The sequence below is a fragment of the Oncorhynchus tshawytscha genome, linkage group LG08 (assembly GCF_018296145.1).
Source record: "Oncorhynchus tshawytscha isolate Ot180627B linkage group LG08, Otsh_v2.0, whole genome shotgun sequence".
Taxonomy (NCBI): Eukaryota; Metazoa; Chordata; class Actinopteri; order Salmoniformes; family Salmonidae; genus Oncorhynchus; species Oncorhynchus tshawytscha.
In genome coordinates this window covers 62,341,441-62,362,783 of record NC_056436.1, presented here as the reverse complement: position 1 = coordinate 62,362,783, position 21,343 = coordinate 62,341,441, and the positions used below count along the sequence as shown (strand labels likewise).

At 45.7% G+C, this 21,343-nt stretch overlaps 2 protein-coding genes, 1 non-coding gene and 1 pseudogene across 4 annotated transcripts; 3 read left to right on the top strand and 1 right to left on the bottom strand.

The window, feature by feature from the left end:
* Positions 1-420: 420 nt before the first annotated feature.
* On the top strand, positions 421-9,315 carry LOC112255680 (annotated as a pseudogene).
* trnap-ugg lies at positions 2,751-2,822 on the top strand. Its single transcript has one exon. It is a non-coding gene; the product is annotated as a tRNA-Pro (tRNA).
* Positions 8,687-14,528, bottom strand: ints10 (integrator complex subunit 10). Of its 2 annotated transcripts, XM_024429153.2 has the most exons (18): positions 14,246-14,528; positions 13,992-14,059; positions 13,801-13,904; positions 13,566-13,705; positions 13,396-13,477; positions 13,125-13,280; positions 12,733-12,907; positions 12,398-12,567; positions 12,068-12,207; positions 11,836-11,989; positions 11,643-11,725; positions 11,371-11,523; positions 11,169-11,277; positions 11,007-11,086; positions 10,733-10,895; positions 10,471-10,564; positions 10,047-10,115; positions 8,687-9,502 (listed from the first exon to the last, which is right to left on the bottom strand). In XM_024429153.2, the coding sequence occupies exons 1-18, from the start codon at positions 14,372-14,374 to the stop codon at positions 9,346-9,348; spliced, it is 2,226 nt and encodes a 741-aa protein (XP_024284921.1). In that variant the 5' UTR covers positions 14,375-14,528; the 3' UTR covers positions 8,687-9,345. The 2 variants fall into 2 exon arrangements, with proteins under 2 accessions (XP_024284921.1, XP_024284922.1); XM_024429154.2 differs by lacking the exon at positions 10,047-10,115 and having other exon boundaries at positions 14,246-14,527.
* A 557-nt stretch (positions 14,529-15,085) lies between these two features.
* Positions 15,086-20,980, top strand: LOC112256139 (mitochondrial nicotinamide adenine dinucleotide transporter SLC25A51). The gene is made up of 2 exons (XM_042325751.1): positions 15,086-15,251; positions 18,258-20,980. Exon 2 carries the CDS (start codon positions 18,347-18,349, stop codon positions 19,268-19,270), a length of 924 nt encoding a protein of 307 aa, XP_042181685.1. The 5' UTR covers positions 15,086-15,251; positions 18,258-18,346; the 3' UTR covers positions 19,271-20,980.
* The last annotated feature ends 363 nt before the right edge of the window (positions 20,981-21,343 follow it).

Here is a 21,343-nt window from a genome sequence, read left to right as displayed (position 1 = left end):
TGTCTCCTCTCTAACGCCCAGGAAGCAACGATTCAACCTCCCATTAGACAGCTCTGCAAGCGTTATAATGTCAAAATATGTTTGTTAGTCACCAAATATGGAGATTCGCTGAGCAACTATGTTCATTTAGTCCTGTTACTACCGGTAAGACTATGTACTTCCAAAAAAGGTGTAAATTAAGTAACAGACGTATTTTGACATGATTTACATATGTGGTTACGGTCATGGAACCAATTGGGTACTTGAGGGGGACCGTTAAATGCAGTAAACAATGGGTTACTCAATGGGTGGGAGGGGGCGTTCCTGTAGATGCATGAATGCCCACATGCAGGGACGCCCTGAAGTGCGGGCTTCAGTTGCACACTATTGCCTGGACGGGTCTAAAATGATTTGCTAAGGTTATCAAACAGGAGATCAGTGATGATATATGGTGAGTAGGGGAAGTTAGGCCGAAGCAATCAGTTACCATTGACGACTTTACAACCGCTGAATGTGGGATGAAAATATATACAGTGGCAAGAAAAAGGTATGTGAACCTTTTGGAATTACCAAGACTTCTGCCTGAACTGGTCATAACATTTGATCTGATCTTCATCTAGGTCACGACAATATGCAAACACAGTCTTCTTAAACTAATAACACACAAACAATGATACGTTTTCATGTCTTTATTGAACACACTGTGTAAACATTCACAGTGCAGGGTGGGAAAAGTATGTGAACCCTTGGATGTAATAACTGGTTGACCCTCCTTTGGCAGCAATAACCTCAACCAAATGTTTTCTGTAGTTACGGATCAGACCTGCACAACGGTCAGGAGGAATTTTGGACCATTCCTCTCTACAAAACTGATTCAGTTCAGCAATATTCTTTGGATGTCTGGTGTGAATCGCTCTCTTGAGGTCATGCCACATCATCTCAATCGCGTTGAGGTCAGGACTGACTGGGCCACTCCAGAAGGCGTATTTTCTTCTGTTAAAACCATTCTGTTGTTGATTTACTTCTGTGTTTTGGGTCATTGTCCTGTTGCATCACCCAACTTCTGTTGAGCTTCAATTGGCGCACAGATAGCCTTACATTCTCCTGCAACATGTTTGATAAACTTGGTAATTCATTTTTCTGTCAATGATAGCAAGCTGTCCAGGCCCTGAAGCAGCAAAGCAGCCCCAAACCATGATGCTCCCTTCACCATATTTTACAGTTGGTTTGAGGTTTTGATGTTGCTGTGCTGTGCCTTTTTTTCTCCACACATAGTGTTGTGTGTTCCTTCCAAACAACTCAACTTTAGTTTCATCTGTCCACAGAATATTTTGGACAGTAGCACTGTGGAACATCCAGATGCTCTTTTGCGAACTTCAGATGTGCAGCAATGGTTTATTTTGGACAGCAGTAGCCTTCTTCCGTAGTGTTCTCCCATGAACACCATTCTTATTTAGTGTTTTAGGTATCGTAGACTCGTCAACAGAGATGTTATCATGTTCCAGACATTTCTGTAAGTCCTTAGCTGACAATCTAGGATTCTTCTTAACCTCATTGAGCATTATGCGCTGTGCTCTTGCAGTCATCTTTGCAGGACGGCCACTCCTAGGGAGAATAGCAACAGTGCTGAACTTTCTCCATTTATAGACAATTTGTCTCACCGTGGACTGATGAACATCAAGGATTTTAGGGATGTAACCCTTTCCAGCTTTATACAAGTCAACAATTCTTAATCTTGGGTCTTCTGAGTTCTCTCTTGTTCTAGGCACATGGTTCACAATGCTTCTTCTGAATGTTTTGAGTATTTTTATAGGGCAGGGCAGCTCTAACCAACATCTCCAACCTCGTGTCAATGATAGTACTCCAGGTAAGCTGACTCATGACTCCAATAAGCTTTTGGAGAAGTCTTAGCCTAGGGGTTCGCATACTTTTCCCAACCTACACTGTGAATGTTTAAATGATGTATTCAATATAGACAAGAACAATACAATAATGTCTGTGTTATTAGTTTGAGGAGACTGTGTTTGTCTGTTGTTGTGACTTAGATGAAGATCAGATCTAATTTTATGACCAATTAATGCAGAAATCCAGATAATTCCAAAGGGTTCACATACCTTTTCTTGCCACTGTATATGACGGACTCCCACAGAGGCCCATATGCATGAATGCACACTCTCGGAGGTGCGTGTTCATGCCCATGCCTCAAAGGCGGTGTACCAGTGAACGCTGCCATGAGAACAGCACACTATAGATGGGTTGGTTGTTTAGCAACAAAACCGACGCATGTGCAACTACGGGGCAAAACAGATGTGGTTGGCCTAGATTGTTAACAGGTAAACTATGTTTTGTCTTCAATGTTCATTGAAAACAGAAATACATTTGCACATAAGCACTTGTCTCTCAAATACATCATTACAGTTGTTGGTTTTCTATATTGCGAATTTCTGCAATATAAGCATTGACATGAAATCAGTCCAAACAAGACATTGTGTCAAGACCAAGATGAAACTAGGCATTTACGATTACCCACATAGACATTTCTTTTCATTGTTGGTAGCTATCTGGCCATCCAGAAACAAACTTCTCCCTTCTACCCCATTGAGCATATGCATCGTTTTCGTGAGCTGTCAGCTAACGTCTATAAAGTCAGAGTGAAGTGGGAGTGTTTAAAAGTGCACTTAACTTGGCATGAGGCCATACATTCCTTGTCCTGTCATTGTTGACACGTAATAGGTTGGTTTTATAAGATGGTCCCTTAGACTAACCTGTAGGGCTCGTTGGTCTAGGGGTATGATTCTCGCTTTGGGTGCGAGAGGTCCCGGGTTCAAATCCCGGACGAGCCCTATTTTTAAAACGTTTGTGTTTTTGTCGTTATATCCTCCATGTTCATAAAAGGTGTTCTCTTCATTTATCTTTTTTATCAATAAAAAGCAATAAGTTAAATCTACTTAATATCTTTATAATGAAGCCATACATTGAGTAATATATTATCATAGCCTCTATTCGATGCCAAATCCACAGACGTGGCAAAATCTCAACTTCATTGCCTGTCAAACTCTATCTCTGCCCATCAGTGTGAATTAAATGGAAGAAATGAGAAATATGTGTGTAAAGGAGGAACATGTTTCCTGCACATTTGAATGGCATGGTTTCAAGTGTCTGTTTCCCTCTGCTCAACATTTACTGTAAGCCAACATGAGACTGATAAGGTAATAAATAATATGAGTGTGAAAGCAACACAATAGCAAAGGCAGAGAAAAGTGAGATAAAGCTGAAAGGAATGAGAGAGACAGACTGACTGAATATCATTTCAACAACAAATAACACCTCTTGAAAAGACAGTGAATAGGACAGGTCAGTCTTTTCTTTCATCTTTCTGTGTGTGTGTGTGTGTGTGTGTGTGTGTGTGTGTACCGCAAGTACTGTATAATAGACCAAAAGAGCTGAAGAGTCTATTCAAAAGTCTATTAAAAAAATACACAAGGAAGCTTTTTTTGTGAATAAGGACACTGCATGACATTCATATGGGGCGGCAGGGTAGCCTAGTGGTTAGAGCGTTGGACTAACCGAAAGGTTAACGCTGCATGACATTCATATGGGGCGGCAGGGTAGCCTAGTGGTTAGAGCGTTGGACTAACCGAAAGGTTAACGCTGCATGACATTCATATGGGGCGGCAGGGTAGCCTAGTGGTTAGAGCGTTGGACTAACCGAAAGGTTAACGCTGCATGACATTCATATGGGGCGGCAGGGTAGCCTAGTGGTTAGAGCGTTGGACTAACCGAAAGGTTAACGCTGCATGACATTCATATGGGGCGGCAGGGTAGCCTAGTGGTTAGAGCGTTGGACTAACCGAAAGGTTAACGCTGCATGACATTCATATGGGGCGGCAGGGTAGCCCAGTGGTTAGAGCGTTGGACTAACCGAAAGGTTAACGCTGCATGACATTCATATGGGGCGGCAGGGTAGCCTAGTGGTTAGAGCGTTGGACTAACCGAAAGGTTAACGCTGCATGACATTCATATGGGGCGGCAGGGTAGCCTAGTGGTTAGAGCGTTGGACTAACCGAAAGGTTAACGCTGCATGACATTCATATGGGGCGGCAGGGTAGCCTAGTGGTTAGAGCGTTGGACTAACCGAAAGGTTAACGCTGCATGACATTCATATGGGGCGGCAGGGTAGCCTAGTGGTTAGAGCGTTGGACTAACCGAAGGTTAACGCTGCATGACATTCATATGGGGCGGCAGGGTAGCCTAGTGGTTAGAGCGTTGGACTAACCGAAAGGTTAACGCTGCATGACATTCATATGGGGCGGCAGGGTAGCCTAGTGGTTAGAGCGTTGGACTAACCGAAGGTTAACGCTGCATGACATTCATATGGGGCGGCAGGGTAGCCTAGTGGTTAGAGCGTTGGACTAACCGAAAGGTTAACGCTGCATGACATTCATATGGGGCGGCAGGGTAGCCTAGTGGTTAGAGCGTTGGACTAACCGAAAGGTTAACGCTGCATGACATTCATATGGGGCGGCAGGGTAGCCTAGTGGTTAGAGGTTGGACTAACCGAAAGGTTAACGCTGCATGACATTCATATGGGGCGGCAGGGTAGCCTAGTGGTTAGAGCGTTGGACTAACCGAAAGGTTAACGCTGCATGACATTCATATGGGGCGGCAGGGTAGCCTAGTGGTTAGAGCGTTGGACTAACCGAAAGGTTAACGCTGCATGACATTCATATGGGGCGGCAGGGTAGCCTAGTGGTTAGAGCGTTGGACTAACCGAAAGGTTAACGCTGCATGACATTCATATGGGGCGGCAGGGTAGCCTAGTGGTTAGAGCGTTGGACTAACCGAAAGGTTAACGCTGCATGACATTCATATGGGGCGGCAGGGTAGCCTAGTGGTTAGAGCGTTGGACTAACCGAAAGGTTAACGCTGCATGACATTCATATGGGGCGGCAGGGTAGCCTAGTGGTTAGAGCGTTGGACTAACCGAAAGGTTAACGCTGCATGACATTCATATGGGGCGGCAGGGTAGCCTAGTGGTTAGAGCGTTGGACTAACCGAAAGGTTAACGCTGCATGACATTCATATGGGGCGGCAGGGTAGCCTAGTGGTTAGAGCGTTGGACTAACCGAAAGGTTAACGCTGCATGACATTCATATGGGGCGGCAGGGTAGCCTAGTGGTTAGAGCGTTGGACTAACCGAAAGGTTAACGCTGCATGACATTCATATGGGGCGGCAGGGTAGCCTAGTGGTTAGAGCGTTGGACTAACCGAAAGGTTAACGCTGCATGACATTCATATGGGGCGGCAGGGTAGCCTAGTGGTTAGAGCGTTGGACTAACCGAAAGGTTAACGCTGCATGACATTCATATGGGGCGGCAGGGTAGCCTAGTGGTTAGAGCGTTGGACTAACCGAAAGGTTGCAAGTTCGAATCCCCGAGCTGACAAGGTACAAATCTGTCATTCTGCCCCTGAACAGGCAGTTAACCCACTGTTCCTAGGCCGTCATTGAAAATAAGAATTTGTTCTTAACTGACTTGCCTAGTAAAATAAAGGAAAAATTTAAATATTTAAAACAAAGCCTTTACATTTTATTGTGATTCACAAACACATTGTGTATTGAACCTCTTTTACAAAACCAATGCTTTTTACATTTTCTCTCCCTCTTCCGCTTGATCCTTTCCATAGAGGAGGAATGTGGCCGTCACCCTCTGAGCAGTGGCTGTGTTAGTGGGAGTCCATCGCAGCACCCTCTCTTCCTCAGAAATATACACCCTCATTGTCAACCTCTCTTCCAAAAACCTCTCCTTCCCCAGAAACTTACCGCCATCCACCTAAGCCTCGGACCTCTCCCAGAACAACATAAACAAACTCCCCCATGAGAATTTCCAAGTGACCACTCACCCGTCTTGGAATGTCTTGGAGGAGATAGATCCGGAGACATTCCATCCAACTCCACTCCTGGAGAGTCTGGACTTCTCCCACAACCGTCTCCAGAATCTCACTGAACAACGGTACCTGCTGTTCATACAGAACCTGAGAGGTCTAGATCTGACCTCTAACCTGTTCCACACCATTAACCTGGGGGCAGAGTTCTGTAGCCTGGGAAAGCTAGTCTGGAGCTCGGAGCAAACATCAACATCCCTGACGTACACCTGCAAACTTTGACCCTTCGTCTGGAGAACTTCACAGCCTATGAGAGTGGCAGCCTGGGTGACATCCAGGCAGAGAAGGTCCGCATGTCCAACGAGGTCGAGCTGATGGGTATGAACCCGAAGGGCGACCACAGTTACCTGGTGAAACTTTTGAAGGGGAGAGGAGCTGACAACACCTCACATCTTCACCTAGCCAGTATGGTCATCACTTGGGAGCACTTGACCAACACCGTAAACGCTGTGTTCCAATCCCCCATCGCCCACCTGAGCACTTCAGACATGGCTATCCACATCCGTCTTTTAGTGACACCCCACGAAGAGACACATTCGAGAGGGGGTGGTTACATTTTTCTTCTCCCTGGAAGCCCTCTGTCATTTCTTCATCAACATGCCTGTGGAGCACCTGCCGATGACTGAGACGTCCATCATACACACATGCCATAAAATTGCCCCAAGTTGCCCAGCAGGATACTGCAGCTAGACTTCTCAGACTGCACCCTGACTGATACGGTGTCCTCCAGAGTAGAACTGCAAATCGCTGTGGAGTGTACAACCCTGAATAAAAAGTGGACATCCTGGTTCTAAGAGGGAACAACCTCAAGAACCTTCAAATCCTGAGCAAGTGTTCAGCACATGAGCTCTCTGCGTCACCTGGACCTCAGCCTCAACTCGTTGGTTTACAGCGGCCAGGAATGCCACTGGCTGTCCACCTGAACCTATCCTCCAATGGGCTGAGCGAATTGGTATTCAGCTGCTTGCCAAACAGCACCCCCACCCTGGGCCTCCAGAACAACCAGATCTCCAATGTACCAGAGACCCTGCTGGCCCTAGACTCTCTCCTCGCTCTGTACCTAAGTACCAATCGGCTGAGGAATCTCCCTGTGTGCGCTGGATTCCCACACCTTAAGTATCTCCTGCTCACGGAGAACTCCCTCCATGCCCCATCTTTGACCGGTCTGGGGGCCTGCCCTGTTCTACAGGTTCTAAACGCCAGCAGAAACCCCTTCACCTGTTCCCTGAGAGGATACAGGGATCTGGGTACTTTTGGGACTGGGCTGGGCAGCGGACACACAGGAATCCAACTTCTCCACTGGCCACGAGCTTACCACTGCAGCTACCCCAAAGTCTGAGGAACTCCACACACCAGAGGGCTTCCAGATCCAGGAGATATCCTGCAACATTGGCCTGCTGGCATTTGGTGCCCAGCGGTCACGGTTATCATTTTATGGCAACTCTGTGCCACCACCTGGACGTTCCGTGGTACCCGAGTATGATCTGGCAGTGGACCCAAGCCAAGCACCATTCCAGGACCCAGCAGGTCCGGCCCCAGGACCTGGAGGGGGTGTTGTTCCACTCCTTCGTGTCCTACAGCCAGCATAATGCAGACGGGGTCAAGGGCAGTGGTGTAAAATACTTTAAAGTACCACTTAAGTAGTTTGAGGTATATGTTTATATTTTTGACAACTTTTACTTTTACTCCATACATTTTCCCTGACACCCGAAAGTACTCCTTACATTTTGAATGCTTAGCAGGCCAGGAAAATGGTCAAATTCATGCACTTATGAAGAGAACACCTGGTCATCCCTACTGCCTGACAGACTCACTCAATACAAATGCATCTTTTGTAAATAATGTCTGAGTGTTGGAGTGTGCCCCTGACTTCAAAACTAGAAAATGGTACTGTCTGCTTTTCCCCTTTACTCCTACCTACATGTACATATTATCCGAATTTTCCTCGACTGACCTGTACCCCCTGAAGTGGTACCGGTACCCCTGTATATACTGTAGCCTTATTATTTTATTGTTACTTTTTTAAACTTTAGTTAATTCAGTCAATATTTTCTTAACTCTATTTTTCTTAAAACTGCATTGTTGGTTAAGGGCTTGTAAGTAAGCATTTCATGGTAAGGTCTGTTGTATTCGGGGCATGTGACAAATACATCTGTTTTTATTAATAAAGGGAATTTTAAATGATTTATGCTTTTACTTTTGATACTTAAGTATATTTAAAACCAAATACTTTTAGACTTTTACTCAAGTAGAATTGTACTGGCTGACTATCACTTTTACTTGAGTAACTTTCTATTGAGGTATCTATACTTTAACTCAAGTGTGACAATTGGGTCCTTTTTCCACAACTGGTCAAGGGCCCGCTCTTGCTAACCTGGAGAACTCCGGGCAAGGGGGCTCCACATCTGTCGCCATGAGAGGGACTTCGTCCCAGGAAAGACGATCGTGGAGAACATCATCCAATGTGTGGAGAGGAGCCGGAGATGTGTTCATCCTCTCTGGACACTTCGTCCGGAGCGAGTGGTGCTACTACGAGCTGTACTTTGCCAGCCATCAGCGGCTGTCCTGTGGGTTTGACAGTGATATCCTGGTGCTACTGGAGCCTCTGACTCAGTACATGATCCCTTCCAAGGTCTACCAATGAAGGCTATGATGGGCAGGCACACCTACCTGGAGTGGCCCCAGGACAGAGGCAAGCACAGGTTGTTCTGGGCCACCCCCAGGGCTGCACTGCAGTGGTGGAGAAATCAAGAAAGAACTGTTGTTTCCAACCAGTCAGGTTTAATGAATTCATATAAACTAACATCTATTTTACTACAGCTTTATAAAAAAGAAAACGTTTTATTGTTTATCTAACAATATCAAGCTCACGTTTGTCAACTTTCCTTTCAATCTCACAATGATTTGGAACCTCTAATTCTTTTCATCAGCTTCACAAAATGATCCAACTAGGCAAAGTAAACAAAATGTATCAAGATAGCCAATGAAAGACACACTAGACAGCAAATACAGACACACTATACACCAACAATACCTGTTTAGTATCCTCAGAAACAGTATGCTCCCCAAGTACAGAACCTTCTCTGAAAGTAGCCATCTAAGTTTAAGGCAAGCACAAAAAGTGTCCAATAGTGTACCCTCATGAAAATAGCACCATAAATAAAACCTTGAAAGAGGAAAACAATGAATTTACCTCTTTCTAATTATGTGTGTTATTTGGTCATAGAGGCTGTTCAGGGGTCAGAAGTTAATTTGTCAGGTCTGATGGAAGACGACGATGGTCTTCTGGGCACACAAGCTGCAAGGAAGACCAGGCTTTCACTGTGGACATTAGACCCATAAGCCTGGGCTCCTGGTCTCAACAGGTTCAAAAGTCAGATGTCCGAGGTTTAAAGGTGAAGGGGTCAGAGGTTAGGTGTCAGATCAGGGCAGGGACTGGATGATGATGATCTTCTCGTTGACACAGAAGCGGTGGAGGACAGTGTACAGGTTCTCCCCGCAGCGTGACACCTGTCTCTCCATGGCCAGACGGAAGTCCTCCTTCACCCCTTTAGTGATGCCACGCGTCACCGTGTGGTGCCTACAGGGCAGAGGAAGCCAGACAATGGGTGTGAGAAAGAAACCATTTATAGCATTCTCATAGAAAACACGTTCATCATTTTAGAAATCAGACATTTGATAATATTCATTTTTCTCCAAACCTCTACAGTAACAGTTGAAAGCACCAATTTATCAACAATAAAACATAAAATGACACAACATCAAGGAAACAACATGTTTCCCCAAATACAGTATTCATAGTTTTGAGATGGAATGAGAGTATAGGGTATCTACCAACCAGGCAAAATTTAGACGGGGAAGATTCCACAACATCAAAAACAGTAACACATAGTCAAACGTGAATGTTCACAAATGCAATGACAACTACAGATATGAAAAATACAACCAAAATTGACTTTAAAAACATCAGTAACGACCACATAAACGGATGCAATGGGTCAAACGCCTTCTCAAAAATAAAACACGACAAGGACTCGATGAAAACGACAGACCGAAAACCAAAATGAGGTTTGGGGCAGAGGGATGGAGAGAGTGTTTGGGGTAGGGGTGGTGGGCAGGGGTACCTGTCGGTCGTCTGCACCCCAGGTAGCAGCAGGGTGTTTAACTCCCCACCCAGGGCGGGACTAGGGTTCCTGAGGACAGTAAACACCAACATTCATCAACTCACGCTCCGGGTTAGAAGTTGCCCTTAAGCACAGATCTAGGATCAGCTTACCCTCTAAAAATCTTTACGTTTAACATTAAGAGAAAGCATGAAACTGATCATAGATCAGTGTCTAGAGGCAACCTCATTCTACTCCTCAACTCGCACTGAGAGTGGTTGCATTCAAACAACCTAAACAACTTTTTCCCGACCTTAGATAGACAGCGCTTTGTACCTCTAACCATTTCTCAACATAACGCCTGACAGCTGAGCTGCTATTCGCTACATCTATGTGAGCATGACTGCGTACAATACATAAGCATCTGCCAGTGGGAGGGGCTTACTTGATTAACATTCCCTGATTGGGCAGTAGTTCCAGCTGGACCCGCCCCCCCTCCGTAGTGCGCAGGTATGCAAACTCCTCCAGCATATCAATATCTGAACAAGTTAAAGTCAAACAACAGAGAGACAAAAAGCTAAAAAGTGTATGCAATCCCCAGTCGTTCTCATATCTGCTCAACGTTAGTCTTGGATTGTTTTAGATATATATATTAAAAAAAATATATATATATATATTGTTTTAGCTATACTGTCTGATAAGGATACTGGTGACGTAGTTGAAGAAGTTCTCATACTGGAAGCTGCCCTGCTGACAGATCTTATCAATGGCTTTCAGGAACAGAGACTCGCCCTGTGGCCAATCGTGTTGCAAGAGCACCACCACGTGACCCAAGGAGAGGTCGTCTCGGCTGTCCGTGAAGGCACGAAGCTGATGAAAATTAAAAATAGGTTATTTGAGTTTAAGGGGAATTAAAACCTGCAGACCCTTATCAAAATAGTTCTGTGTTTAGCCTTATTTGTAAGGGCAGTGTTGAGGTACCTTGAAACAGGCGAACATCAGCTGAAGACAGAATGGCAGAATCGTTTTACTCGTACAGGGCAGCAGCCTCAGATCATTGCCTAGCAACAAAAACACACCGCATTGTAAGCATGGACATAAAACAAAGACATTTGAAGATATCTCACACACAGTGAACCTTACCTTTCCTGGGCTTGTTTCTGGCTTTGCCCGATTCGTCAGTGTTCTTGACTGGATCCTGGTTTTGGGGTACCAGCCCACCAACTACATCAAGTAACTTTTCACACGCCATCTGATACAGACGGAGACACAGAAAAACAGTGACGCAATCTCTCTCTGGTTCTTTGCATGTTTCTGTATGAGCTCTCTGTATGTGCATACCCACCCTGTACTCTCCCAGTGCGTAGTGGCAGGAGGCCTGCTGTATAAGGGTCCTGTGGTGCTCCAGGTTACCCTGTCCTGGGGAGCTCTGTCCAGGCTGAGGCTGCTGAAACCCAGACATCTGGAGTAGGCTGGACAAGGCCTTACGGTAATGACCCTGGGGGAGAGGACACACACACTGGCATTGAACACAAATCCGTGGACATACACAGACAAACATGTACATACAAAACACTGATGAACTCCTAACGAACAATGATCATTATTTATGTTTACCTGGTATATGATCATATCTGTGAAGAATATTCTGAACCACAGCCAGTTGTCTGTCTTCCAGGATGAACAGATCTTGTTGAATTCTGGAGAATGTGTGAAAACATTTCATCAGAACGACAAACATCTGCTTAGACAGGACATGCATGTAGAGAGCACGCAGTTGGGAGCTGGGGGATGTATTTGGAGGGCATACCAGTCCCCAGGCTGTCGTGGGACTGGAGGAGATCCCAGCTCTCCCTGGCCAAACGGAAGCTCTCCAGAGTCTCTGCCCACCCGGGCATCTCTGTTTTGTTGACCATGATGTTCCGGCCACGCCCCTTCCCCAGGCCCTCGTCATCATCTGAGCTCTGAAGAAACACCCAAATACATGCATGAGCATGTACACACACACACAGTCCACAAAGACTTCCCATCTATCCTCTCACCATGGTCTTCTCGCGGCCGTCGGCCAGTTTGCGTTTCTTGTGAGCGTGTTTCCCTGCTCCTCTCTCCAGTTCTACCTCACTGTACACTGAGCTCAGGTCCTCCAGCAGTATCCACGACCCAGAGGCCAACGCATTCACACCTGCAACACACACACACACACACACACACACAAATGAATACACAGACGCAACACACAAACAACCTCACTGTAAACTAAGGAGAGAGCCTCAAACAGAATCTCCACAAGACCAACGCTCAAAGGACAAAATTGACATTTCCACAGTCATGTGAATACAAATACATATGAACACACAAGGGGAGAGACTGACCGTGAAACAGAGCAGGCTGTACAGCTGAGACGTAGAGGTAGGCACTGCGGAAGAGGACCAGCGAGGCACAGATGACCACCTGACTGCAGCACCGTGACCTGGTCTCTCCCTCTAGACTGGGCAGGTAGCAACACAGCTCCTTAACCCACTGCAGCATCTCCACGTAGCCCCTACAAAACACAGGTAAACAGTGATGCACACACTTTAACACCCAGCATTATCCTGCAAAACAAACACATGCATAGAGTATGTATAGGCTAACCACTCACAAGTAAACACCAACACACATTCACTTCAGTTACACACACATACTGGGAGATCATCTGTGCCCCTACCTCTGTCCCTTGTCCCCCTGCCACTCGCAACGAGCCCCCACCACTGCCAGGATATCCAGCAGTCTCTCCCAGGGCTCAGCCACCAATGACGACTTCTCTGACAGCCCCTCAATCACATAGCGCTGGGACCCCCGAGACACACTGGGAGACTTCAGCCCACCACCCTCCTGAGAGCCTGAGAGAAGGGAGAAGATGAGTACAGGGCAACGTCATTGGACTGTGAAACACGTGAAAATGGAAAGTGTAAGCAAACGTGCAGAAGGAAGAGGGAGAAATTGAGGACAAAAATCATAAAACTAGCTGATGGCATGCAAGTAGTAGCAATGTGGAGGTGGCATGCAATGAGAAATAAATGAGATCAAATGCAGATATTATAAATAGTACTCAGCTACCGTTTAGGGCTTTGCCCTGCAGCTGTCCGTCAGCAGACGGGCCCCGCGTGACATAACCGATGTAGAACTCTGCTGCTTTCAGCATGTACTTCAGCAGCAGACTGGCAGGCAGACGCATGTCCACGTTGTTTATGATCAACGGGAGAACGTCACACACTGTGAGAGAGGAAGAAAAGTAACATAGAATGCATATATAGTTACTTTACATTTGTCATCTTTTGAGGTCCAAATGTTCTAGGTTTCGATCATCTGATTCAGAGAAATCTCTCACCAAACAGCTTCCTGAAACAGTTGACAGGTGTCTCCAGTTTTTCAGCCGTCTCCGCCTCCAATAGGGAATCTCCCAAATTGACCTTGAATGCGAGTGCAAACAAAGCAACAGATAAATGATTCTGTGTTATTTAACACGGTGTTGAAGGTCAGAGGTGAGAGGTTACGTACCCCGTGTTGGACCACAGACTCTGGGAAGCGCCTGAGCAGTAACAGAAGCATCTCAGCCTTCTCCAGGGTGTTGAAGCATTGTTCTGTGGCCTTCAGCAGCACCTCACACTGCACTGGTCCGGGCAGGGTTTCAAACAGACCTACAGTGAACATACACAATACAGTGTTAGCACTTCTAACATTTCACCCAATCAGGAAAGATCTCATGTAGATCTAACACACACACGGTCCTCACCTCGTAGGAACTGAGCCTGTTTGTCCTGACAGTCGCTCCGCAGGGCAGCTGTGATGACAGTAATCTCCCGCCACACAACAGGCTGATCAGGGAAATTGATGAACCTGAAGGACACAGCACACATAACAGCAGTTACACCAGTCAACAACAGTACTGTGCGCAGAAGTAGCGAGATAAGAACTTTCACTCACATATCATACAGCAGTCTGCCCGCTGAAGCCGTCTTCTCTGCATTTCTCTCAATGGTGTACATCTCGTGCTGTCAAGACAAGAGACCAATCAATGTGACATTCCATTCCAGCCTTTATGATACAAAGCCAAGGACAAGACCTCTTGACAGAGACTAGCTTGACTACTACATGTGTTCCAAGTGGCTCGTTAGTAATTTGTCAAATCCGAGTTTAGTCCGCTAGCGTTTCAATGTCATTTACTAGACGCAGCTTACCTGAATATTGAAGTCCGTGGGATAGAGGGTTCGAGCGGTTATCAGCCAAGCCTTGGCTGCACACGGGTCCTCGGACACTAGATCCCGAGCCCGTTTCACTAAAAACTCGCAGTCCTTTTGTGCTGACATATTTGCTTGTATTATTGAATTCCGTGAGGTACAGGGTTAGTGCAGTTATCAGACATAAACAAACCAAAATATGAATTTCCTATTGTTGAAACTGGGTTATTTGTTTATCGCTCCGCTCAATGGCAACCTTTTGATGACATCACGACTTGCAGTCGCAGATGTGATGTCATTAGGCTCGAGGGATCGTATTTCCAGGTAAATGCTGCCACCTGGTGCAATGACAGAATATTGCACACATAAAATGAAGGGCGAATCTTGAGTAAAATGCTAAATAAACATCATAAAAAGCACGAGGCTTTATTTAAATAATAATAATAATAATGTGACCTTTATTTAACTGGCAAGTCAGTTAAGAACAAATTTGTATTTACAATTACGGCCTACCCCGGCCAAACCCGATCGACGCTGGGCTAATTTTGCGCAGACTTATGGGACTCCCAATTACAGCCGGATGTGATACAGCCTGGATTCGAACCAGGGACTGTAGTGACGCATCTTGCACTGAGATGCAGTGCCTTAAACTGCTGCGCCATTCAATTCTAGTCACGGAGTTAACCCTCAAAATATAATCCATTCGAGGTGCAAATGTTATTTTGTCAAATATACATTGTAAACCTGTTTCAAGAGAACCAACAGGAATAGCCTGAAACTTTCCACCAAAAACTGGTGGAAAATAAATTCAAACATGTTTTATTTGCGCATGCGCCGTAGGGAATGCCGCTATCTGCATCGCTACTGGTTTTCCTTCCTGCCTGTTTCACCACAATCCCATCTGCGATCGACACAGCAGACTGTACGACCTAAAATAAGATATTTTCTGTGGTAAAATTACGGATTCTTCGTGGCAAGGCAAAAGGCAACGGCTGGAGTTAACGCGGCAAGTAAAGTTGGATACGAGGGACATAGTTTTTAAATATAGTATTATAATGAGCTTTTTCATTTTTATTTTTTTTAACGTTTACCACGACAGCTTGTGTGGTTTAAAATCAAGTCAAGTTGTCAGCTTTGACACAGTAGTGTAACATGCTAGCTAACGTTAACTCGCTAGCACAAGGCCTGCAAACTGTAGCTAGCAGAGTCAAAAGGCTGTTAGTAACAATAGCTTGCTAATGACATCTTGACTGTTAAGATTAGCCATGTCACTGGCAAGTAAAGGGCCCTCAAATTGATGTTAGCTAGCTAACTGGCTTGTTAGTTTAGCGACACCCCTTTCACCTGGTTAACACAACCACAGTCATAATTATCGATAAACTCCGCCCATTTCCACAATTTCTCTAATTAACATTTCATGTTAAACCTAACCTTAATTAACCACATGCCTAACCACAACCTTAAATTAGGACCAAAAATACTTTGTGGCTATGGAATCTGACTTAGTACCTGTGTTGTCTAACGTTGGTCAGTGGAAACCCGTTCACCAATCATTTAGCATTTTATTCTACCGTTCTGAACAGGAAGACAAATTTAGCAGACAGTTTTGTCCTGTGCTTTGGAGTTCGTAAACTAATTCAGAATAATCAAGTTTGGATTGTGCAAGTGTGTAATCTTTGGAAATTATACATTATGATAGATTACAACTCAGATTTGAGCATGTCTTTCAACTTTGTGTGCATAATTTGGAAGTTGCGTTCCATAGCATATCCATGACAGCAAATTGGGAGTTCCTAGAAGACGTTACCCAAGATCCTTTAGCAAGAGTACAATGATCAGACCTGTTATTTACGGTGTCTGGATCAGACTCGGCAACCAGGTTCAGGACAGTTCATTTGTACAAGGTGACAACTTGACCTCTAATGACCCTTCAGTGACACTTCTATCACCCTCTGACCTACACTACATGACCAAATGTATGTGGACACCTGCTCATTGAACATTTCATTGTTGAATCATGGGCATTAATATGAAGTTGTCCCACCCCCCCACTTGCTAACAATCAGCTACGAGCATTAGTGAGGTTGGGCACTGTTGGGTGGGTAGGTCAGCGTTCCAATTCATCCCAAAGTTCTTCTACACCGATCTTGACAAACATTTCTGTATGAAACTCGCTTTGTGCACTGGGGGCATTGTCATGCTGAAACAGGAAAGGGCCTTCCCCAGACTGTTGCCACAAAGTTGGAAGAACAGACTTGTCTAGAATGCTGTAGTGTTAAGATTTCTGTTCTCTTCACTGAAACTAAGGGGCCTAGTCCGAACCAGGAAAAACAGCCCCAAACCATTATTCCTCCTACACCAAACTTTAGTTGGCACTATGCATTGGGGCAGGTAGCGTTCTCTTGGCATCCGCCAAACCCAAATTTGTCCGTCGGACTGCTAGATGGTGAAGTGTGATTCATCGCTCCAGAGAACACTTTTTCATTGCTCCAGAGTCCAATGGTGGCGAGCTTTACACCACTCCAGCCGATGCTTGGCATTGTGATCTTATGCTCCTGACGAACAGTTCTTGTGCTGACGTTGCTTCCAGAGGCAGTTTGGAACTCGGTAGTGAGTGTTACAACCGTGGACAGACGATTTTTACGTGCTACAGCCCTCGGCGGTCCTGTTCTGTGAGCTTGCGTGGCCTGCCATTTCGCAGCTGAGCCGTTGTTGCTCCTAGACGTTTCCACTTCGCAGTGACAACACTTGCAGTTGCCCGGGGATTAAATTTGACGAACTGACTTGTTAGAAAGGTGGCATCCTATGACTGTGCCATGTTGAAAGTAACTGAGCTCATCAGTAAGGCCATTCTACTGCCAATGTTTGTCTATGGAGATTGCATGGCGTTGTGCTCAATGTTACACAACTGTCAGCAACAGGTGTGGCTGACATGGCCAAACCCACTAATTTGAAGGGGTGTCCACATACTTTTGTGTATTTAGAGCATGCTCTGTGTGTAGAACCTTGTGTTTTCAAGACAACTGGCTGCATAACATCTAGGCAGATGTATAAATTATTTATATGTGTGTATATATACACGTCATTGATTTGAATCCCCTTCTGATGACCAAATAGCACCTTTGTCTAAGAACCCTTGTACATTAGACCCAAGTGTTATGCAATAATTCTTATCACTGAGGTGTTAACGGTGGCAAACTTCAATAGAGGCAGCAGCACTTAACTGGATTGTGTTAGTTTGTGGTGCACTGGACTGCAATACCAAACCTGCTTACACAAGATCCTTCTTACATTGGCAACCTGGTGATTGTTTTGTAGAATGTTCGTATCAACACCAGTTCTACCCAGGAGAGAATAACTGCCACCTCTCAATGAAGCAACGGCAGTTGAAGGCCGAATGCGGTACTGCAGGCATTGTTGGCAGTGAAGGATACACCAGGATATGTTGGCAGTGAAGGATATGCTTCTAATACACCAGATGTATGTCCTTGAACCTATTTATTTTAAAATCTCACACAGAAGTTATAATTTAGTTTCTAATGGCAGCCTGCCGTATCCCGGTCGGCCTTCAACTTGAGTTACTCAATGAGAGGGGGCTAGCCTGCAATGTCACTTCCTGGCGTAGCTCAAACTGTGAATGTTGTGTCTCCATGAGACGCCATCGTAACTGACTTAACTCTATCGCATTGAAGCCAAATTTTCACATTGGAATGAATGGTGTCAAGTGATTGATGGCTTTATCCATTCATATATACAGTCATTGGTCCTACCACAGTGCAGAACCTGATGCCTTCTGGATACAAGCCTCGTTGTCACACAATCCTTCTCCACTATGCATGAGGGTGTTTTGCAGACTGGTTGACCATCCATTTACAATGTTATTATAGCCATGGCATGTTTTGCTGAGATGAACAGGAAGCTTCCATTCACACAGTTTCAGCATCAATAGATAATATTGCATTTTAAATATGTGGATTTTCAATTTAAGAAATGTTTTTATTCCCTCCCACAGGTTGAAAATCATCCAAGAGGTCGTCTCCCCAGCGGTGATGTTTGTGGCGTAGGCTCAGGGTGTGTCTCACCTCCCATGGTGTTACCACCATGGACCCAGAGTCAGCCCGCACATCACAGCCCCAGGGCTCCCTTGGTAAAAGTGGGGTCTCCCTGCTATCTGGCAGGGGTTTGGGGGCAGCTCTCACCCCTCGAGGGAAACACTATGCGTGTGGTTCCATAGCTGCCTTCACCAACATCATGGTGACATTCCCCATCCAGAAAGTTCTGTTCAGGCAGCAGCTGCACGGTGTGCGGGCCAGAGAGGCCGTCGGGCAGCTCCAACGGGACGGGATGAGGAACCTCTACAGGGGGCTGCTCCCTCCTCTTCTGCAGAAGACCACCACGGTAGCCATCATGTTCGGCCTGTACGAGGACTTCTCCCATGTCTTACTGGACCAGTTGTCCACAGGCAGCGGCATTCCTGAGCTAGTGACGCGGAGCTTCGCAGCTGCGCTGGCGGGCACGGCAGAGGCTGCCCTGATGCCGTTTGAGAGGGTGCAGACTCTCCTCCAGGACCACCGGCACCACGGCCGCTTCCACAACACGGGCCACACCTTCCGGACGCTCCTAAGAGAGTACGGTGTGAAGGAGTGCTACCGCGGCCTGGTGCCAGTGTTAATAAGAAACGGTCCCAGTAACATGCTGTTCTTCGGGCTCCGCGGGCCCATCAAGGAGCAGCTCCCTGAAGCCTCCAGCCGGACCGGCCACCTGGTCAATGACTTTGTGTGTGGCGGGGTGCTGGGGGCGGCGCTGGGGATCATGTTCTACCCGCTGAACGTGGTGAAGTCCCGTGCCCAGTCCCAAGTTGGGGGCGCGTTCCGGCCTTGTGGGGAGGTGTTAATGACGGTTTGGCGGGAGAGAGGCGGCAGCGTGGCCATGCTGTTCAGAGGGGCCCACCTCAACTACCACCGCTCTCTTCTCTCCTGGGGCATCATCAACGCCACATACGAGCTGCTGCTCAAAGTGTTCTGATACTGAACGGGGGATAGAAAGAGGGGGAGGTGTGGAAAGGGGGAGCGAGAGAAAATGCAAGACTTGCGTAAGTGTTTGAGGGTGAGGATGAATGCAATTTTTGTTTTATTGGATCGCCATTAGCTGTTGCACAAGCAGCAGCTATTCTTCCTGGGGTCCGTATAGAACATCAATAGACAAGAAAAGCTCAAGGATAGAACTACATTAAAAAAAGGCACCTATAGCATTTATATCAATGCATACACACAAACTATCTCTGTCAAATAGGGGAGAGGTGGGGTGTTGCTCTATCTGTTTTTTTAATTGATGCTGTCTCTTGTGTTTGGCACTTGAAACTGATGTGCCCACTGCCCACCCAAAAAGGTCCAGATAGTTTATGTGGGGGGGTAAGTGTCTACGGCAAGCAGAAGAGGACAGAGGGTATCTGAAAAGTGAAGTTTCTCTACTGACAATGGCCATCCGGTCAGTGTGAGATGAATTGCCGCTTGTTTAAAGTCACAGTATCAAAGTGAGAGGTCTGGGTCCAACGAAAGCCTTCAATCTTTTTTTATTTTTTATAAATGTATCAATTGAAATGGATTTGACAAATTATTGACATTCTGTAAGTACCTTTCCCATTGTAGTCTGATGTGGTACCCAACAAAGTTTCAGAGGCAGTTTCACAGGGGGTAAGCCTTTTCAGTGACCAAGAGCACCTCTTAAAGAACTGTTCATTGTATTGACCAGTGTTTCTGTGTGCATTGGTTATTAGTCCCTTCAACCCCTGCTTTCCCTGCTCTGATTCTCTGACTGTGAGCTCTGCTATTTACCATGTCGGTCATCTTGGATTATGCACAGATTCGACCCTCTGTGGCGTACGACCCTGGCGGCTTGCGGCGTACGACCCTGGCGGCTTGCGGCGTACGACCCTTGCGGCGTACGACCCTGGCGGCTTGCGGCGTACGACCCTAACTGTGTTTGTCCTGTAGGTATAGCGCTCGCCAGCTTGTAGTCCTAAAACACGGAAATTAGTTACCTCTGGTTCGTTCAGCCATTCCTATAGGGAAAATGAATGGGGAATGAATATGGTTTGGGGATAAACGCCGAAAATAAGGTCAGCATTTTACACAGGCTTAGAAGATCTTATACGTTGTCTTCTATGCAATAATATCAGTCAGTTAACAGGACCTTTATGAATTATGAAGACTGCTTTTTTTATTAAATAAATGCGTCAAAATTAACAAGTGACATTAGCTGATGAAGATTATCCTATAGAACAAAATTACAAATCTCCTAAGCCTGTGTATATCACAGACCTTTATCCAAAAACCCTACAAAAACTCAATTTTGCCATTGCCATGGTTCGTTGGACAAAGCCTGAGTTAGTGCCTACCAATATCCGTTGTTACTTTTGCTCTCTATAGTGCTCTCTTTTACTTGAAAGATGATTGGAAAAAGCAGTAGCTTAGAAGCACAGGGGAACTGGACTAGGGAAGTGCTTCATTATGTCATCCAATCCAAGCAAATCTTGAAAATGTTTGTCAAATGTGTGTTTAATTAATTAGCATATTCCCGAAGTGCTACTTGTAATGTTTGTCTGTCAAAGTGTTGACAAGTACCCATTAGTTTAAGTATAATTAAAATGTACTTGTTACCCATAACTTCTAGTCCTTCATGAAATAGACTGAAATAATAATAATAAAAAATTCACACGAACAATACAGGAACACACACGTTTTGCCTATCAATTTATACTTCCATCTCTCGATGTAATCCTTCATTTACACACTTGTTTCTCTCCATATGTATTTTTCCCTTGCTCTCTCTTTCTCTCCATTCTTACTGCTGAACACTTGTGCACACCTCTCTGCCCATAACCCCTGTTGACATAATGGGCTCAAATTTTAAGCTTCAGTAGAGGCAGTCGCCATGCAGCAGCCCACACTGAGTATGACAGGCCAGAATAGGGAAGGCATGCTGCTAGGGGATTGAGACTGGGCTAGAAAGAGAGCACTGGAGGAGTGTGTGAGAACTAGTATGAGGGAGACTGAATGCAGATGAAAATGAGAAAAGTGATAGGGAGTAGTGTTGTGG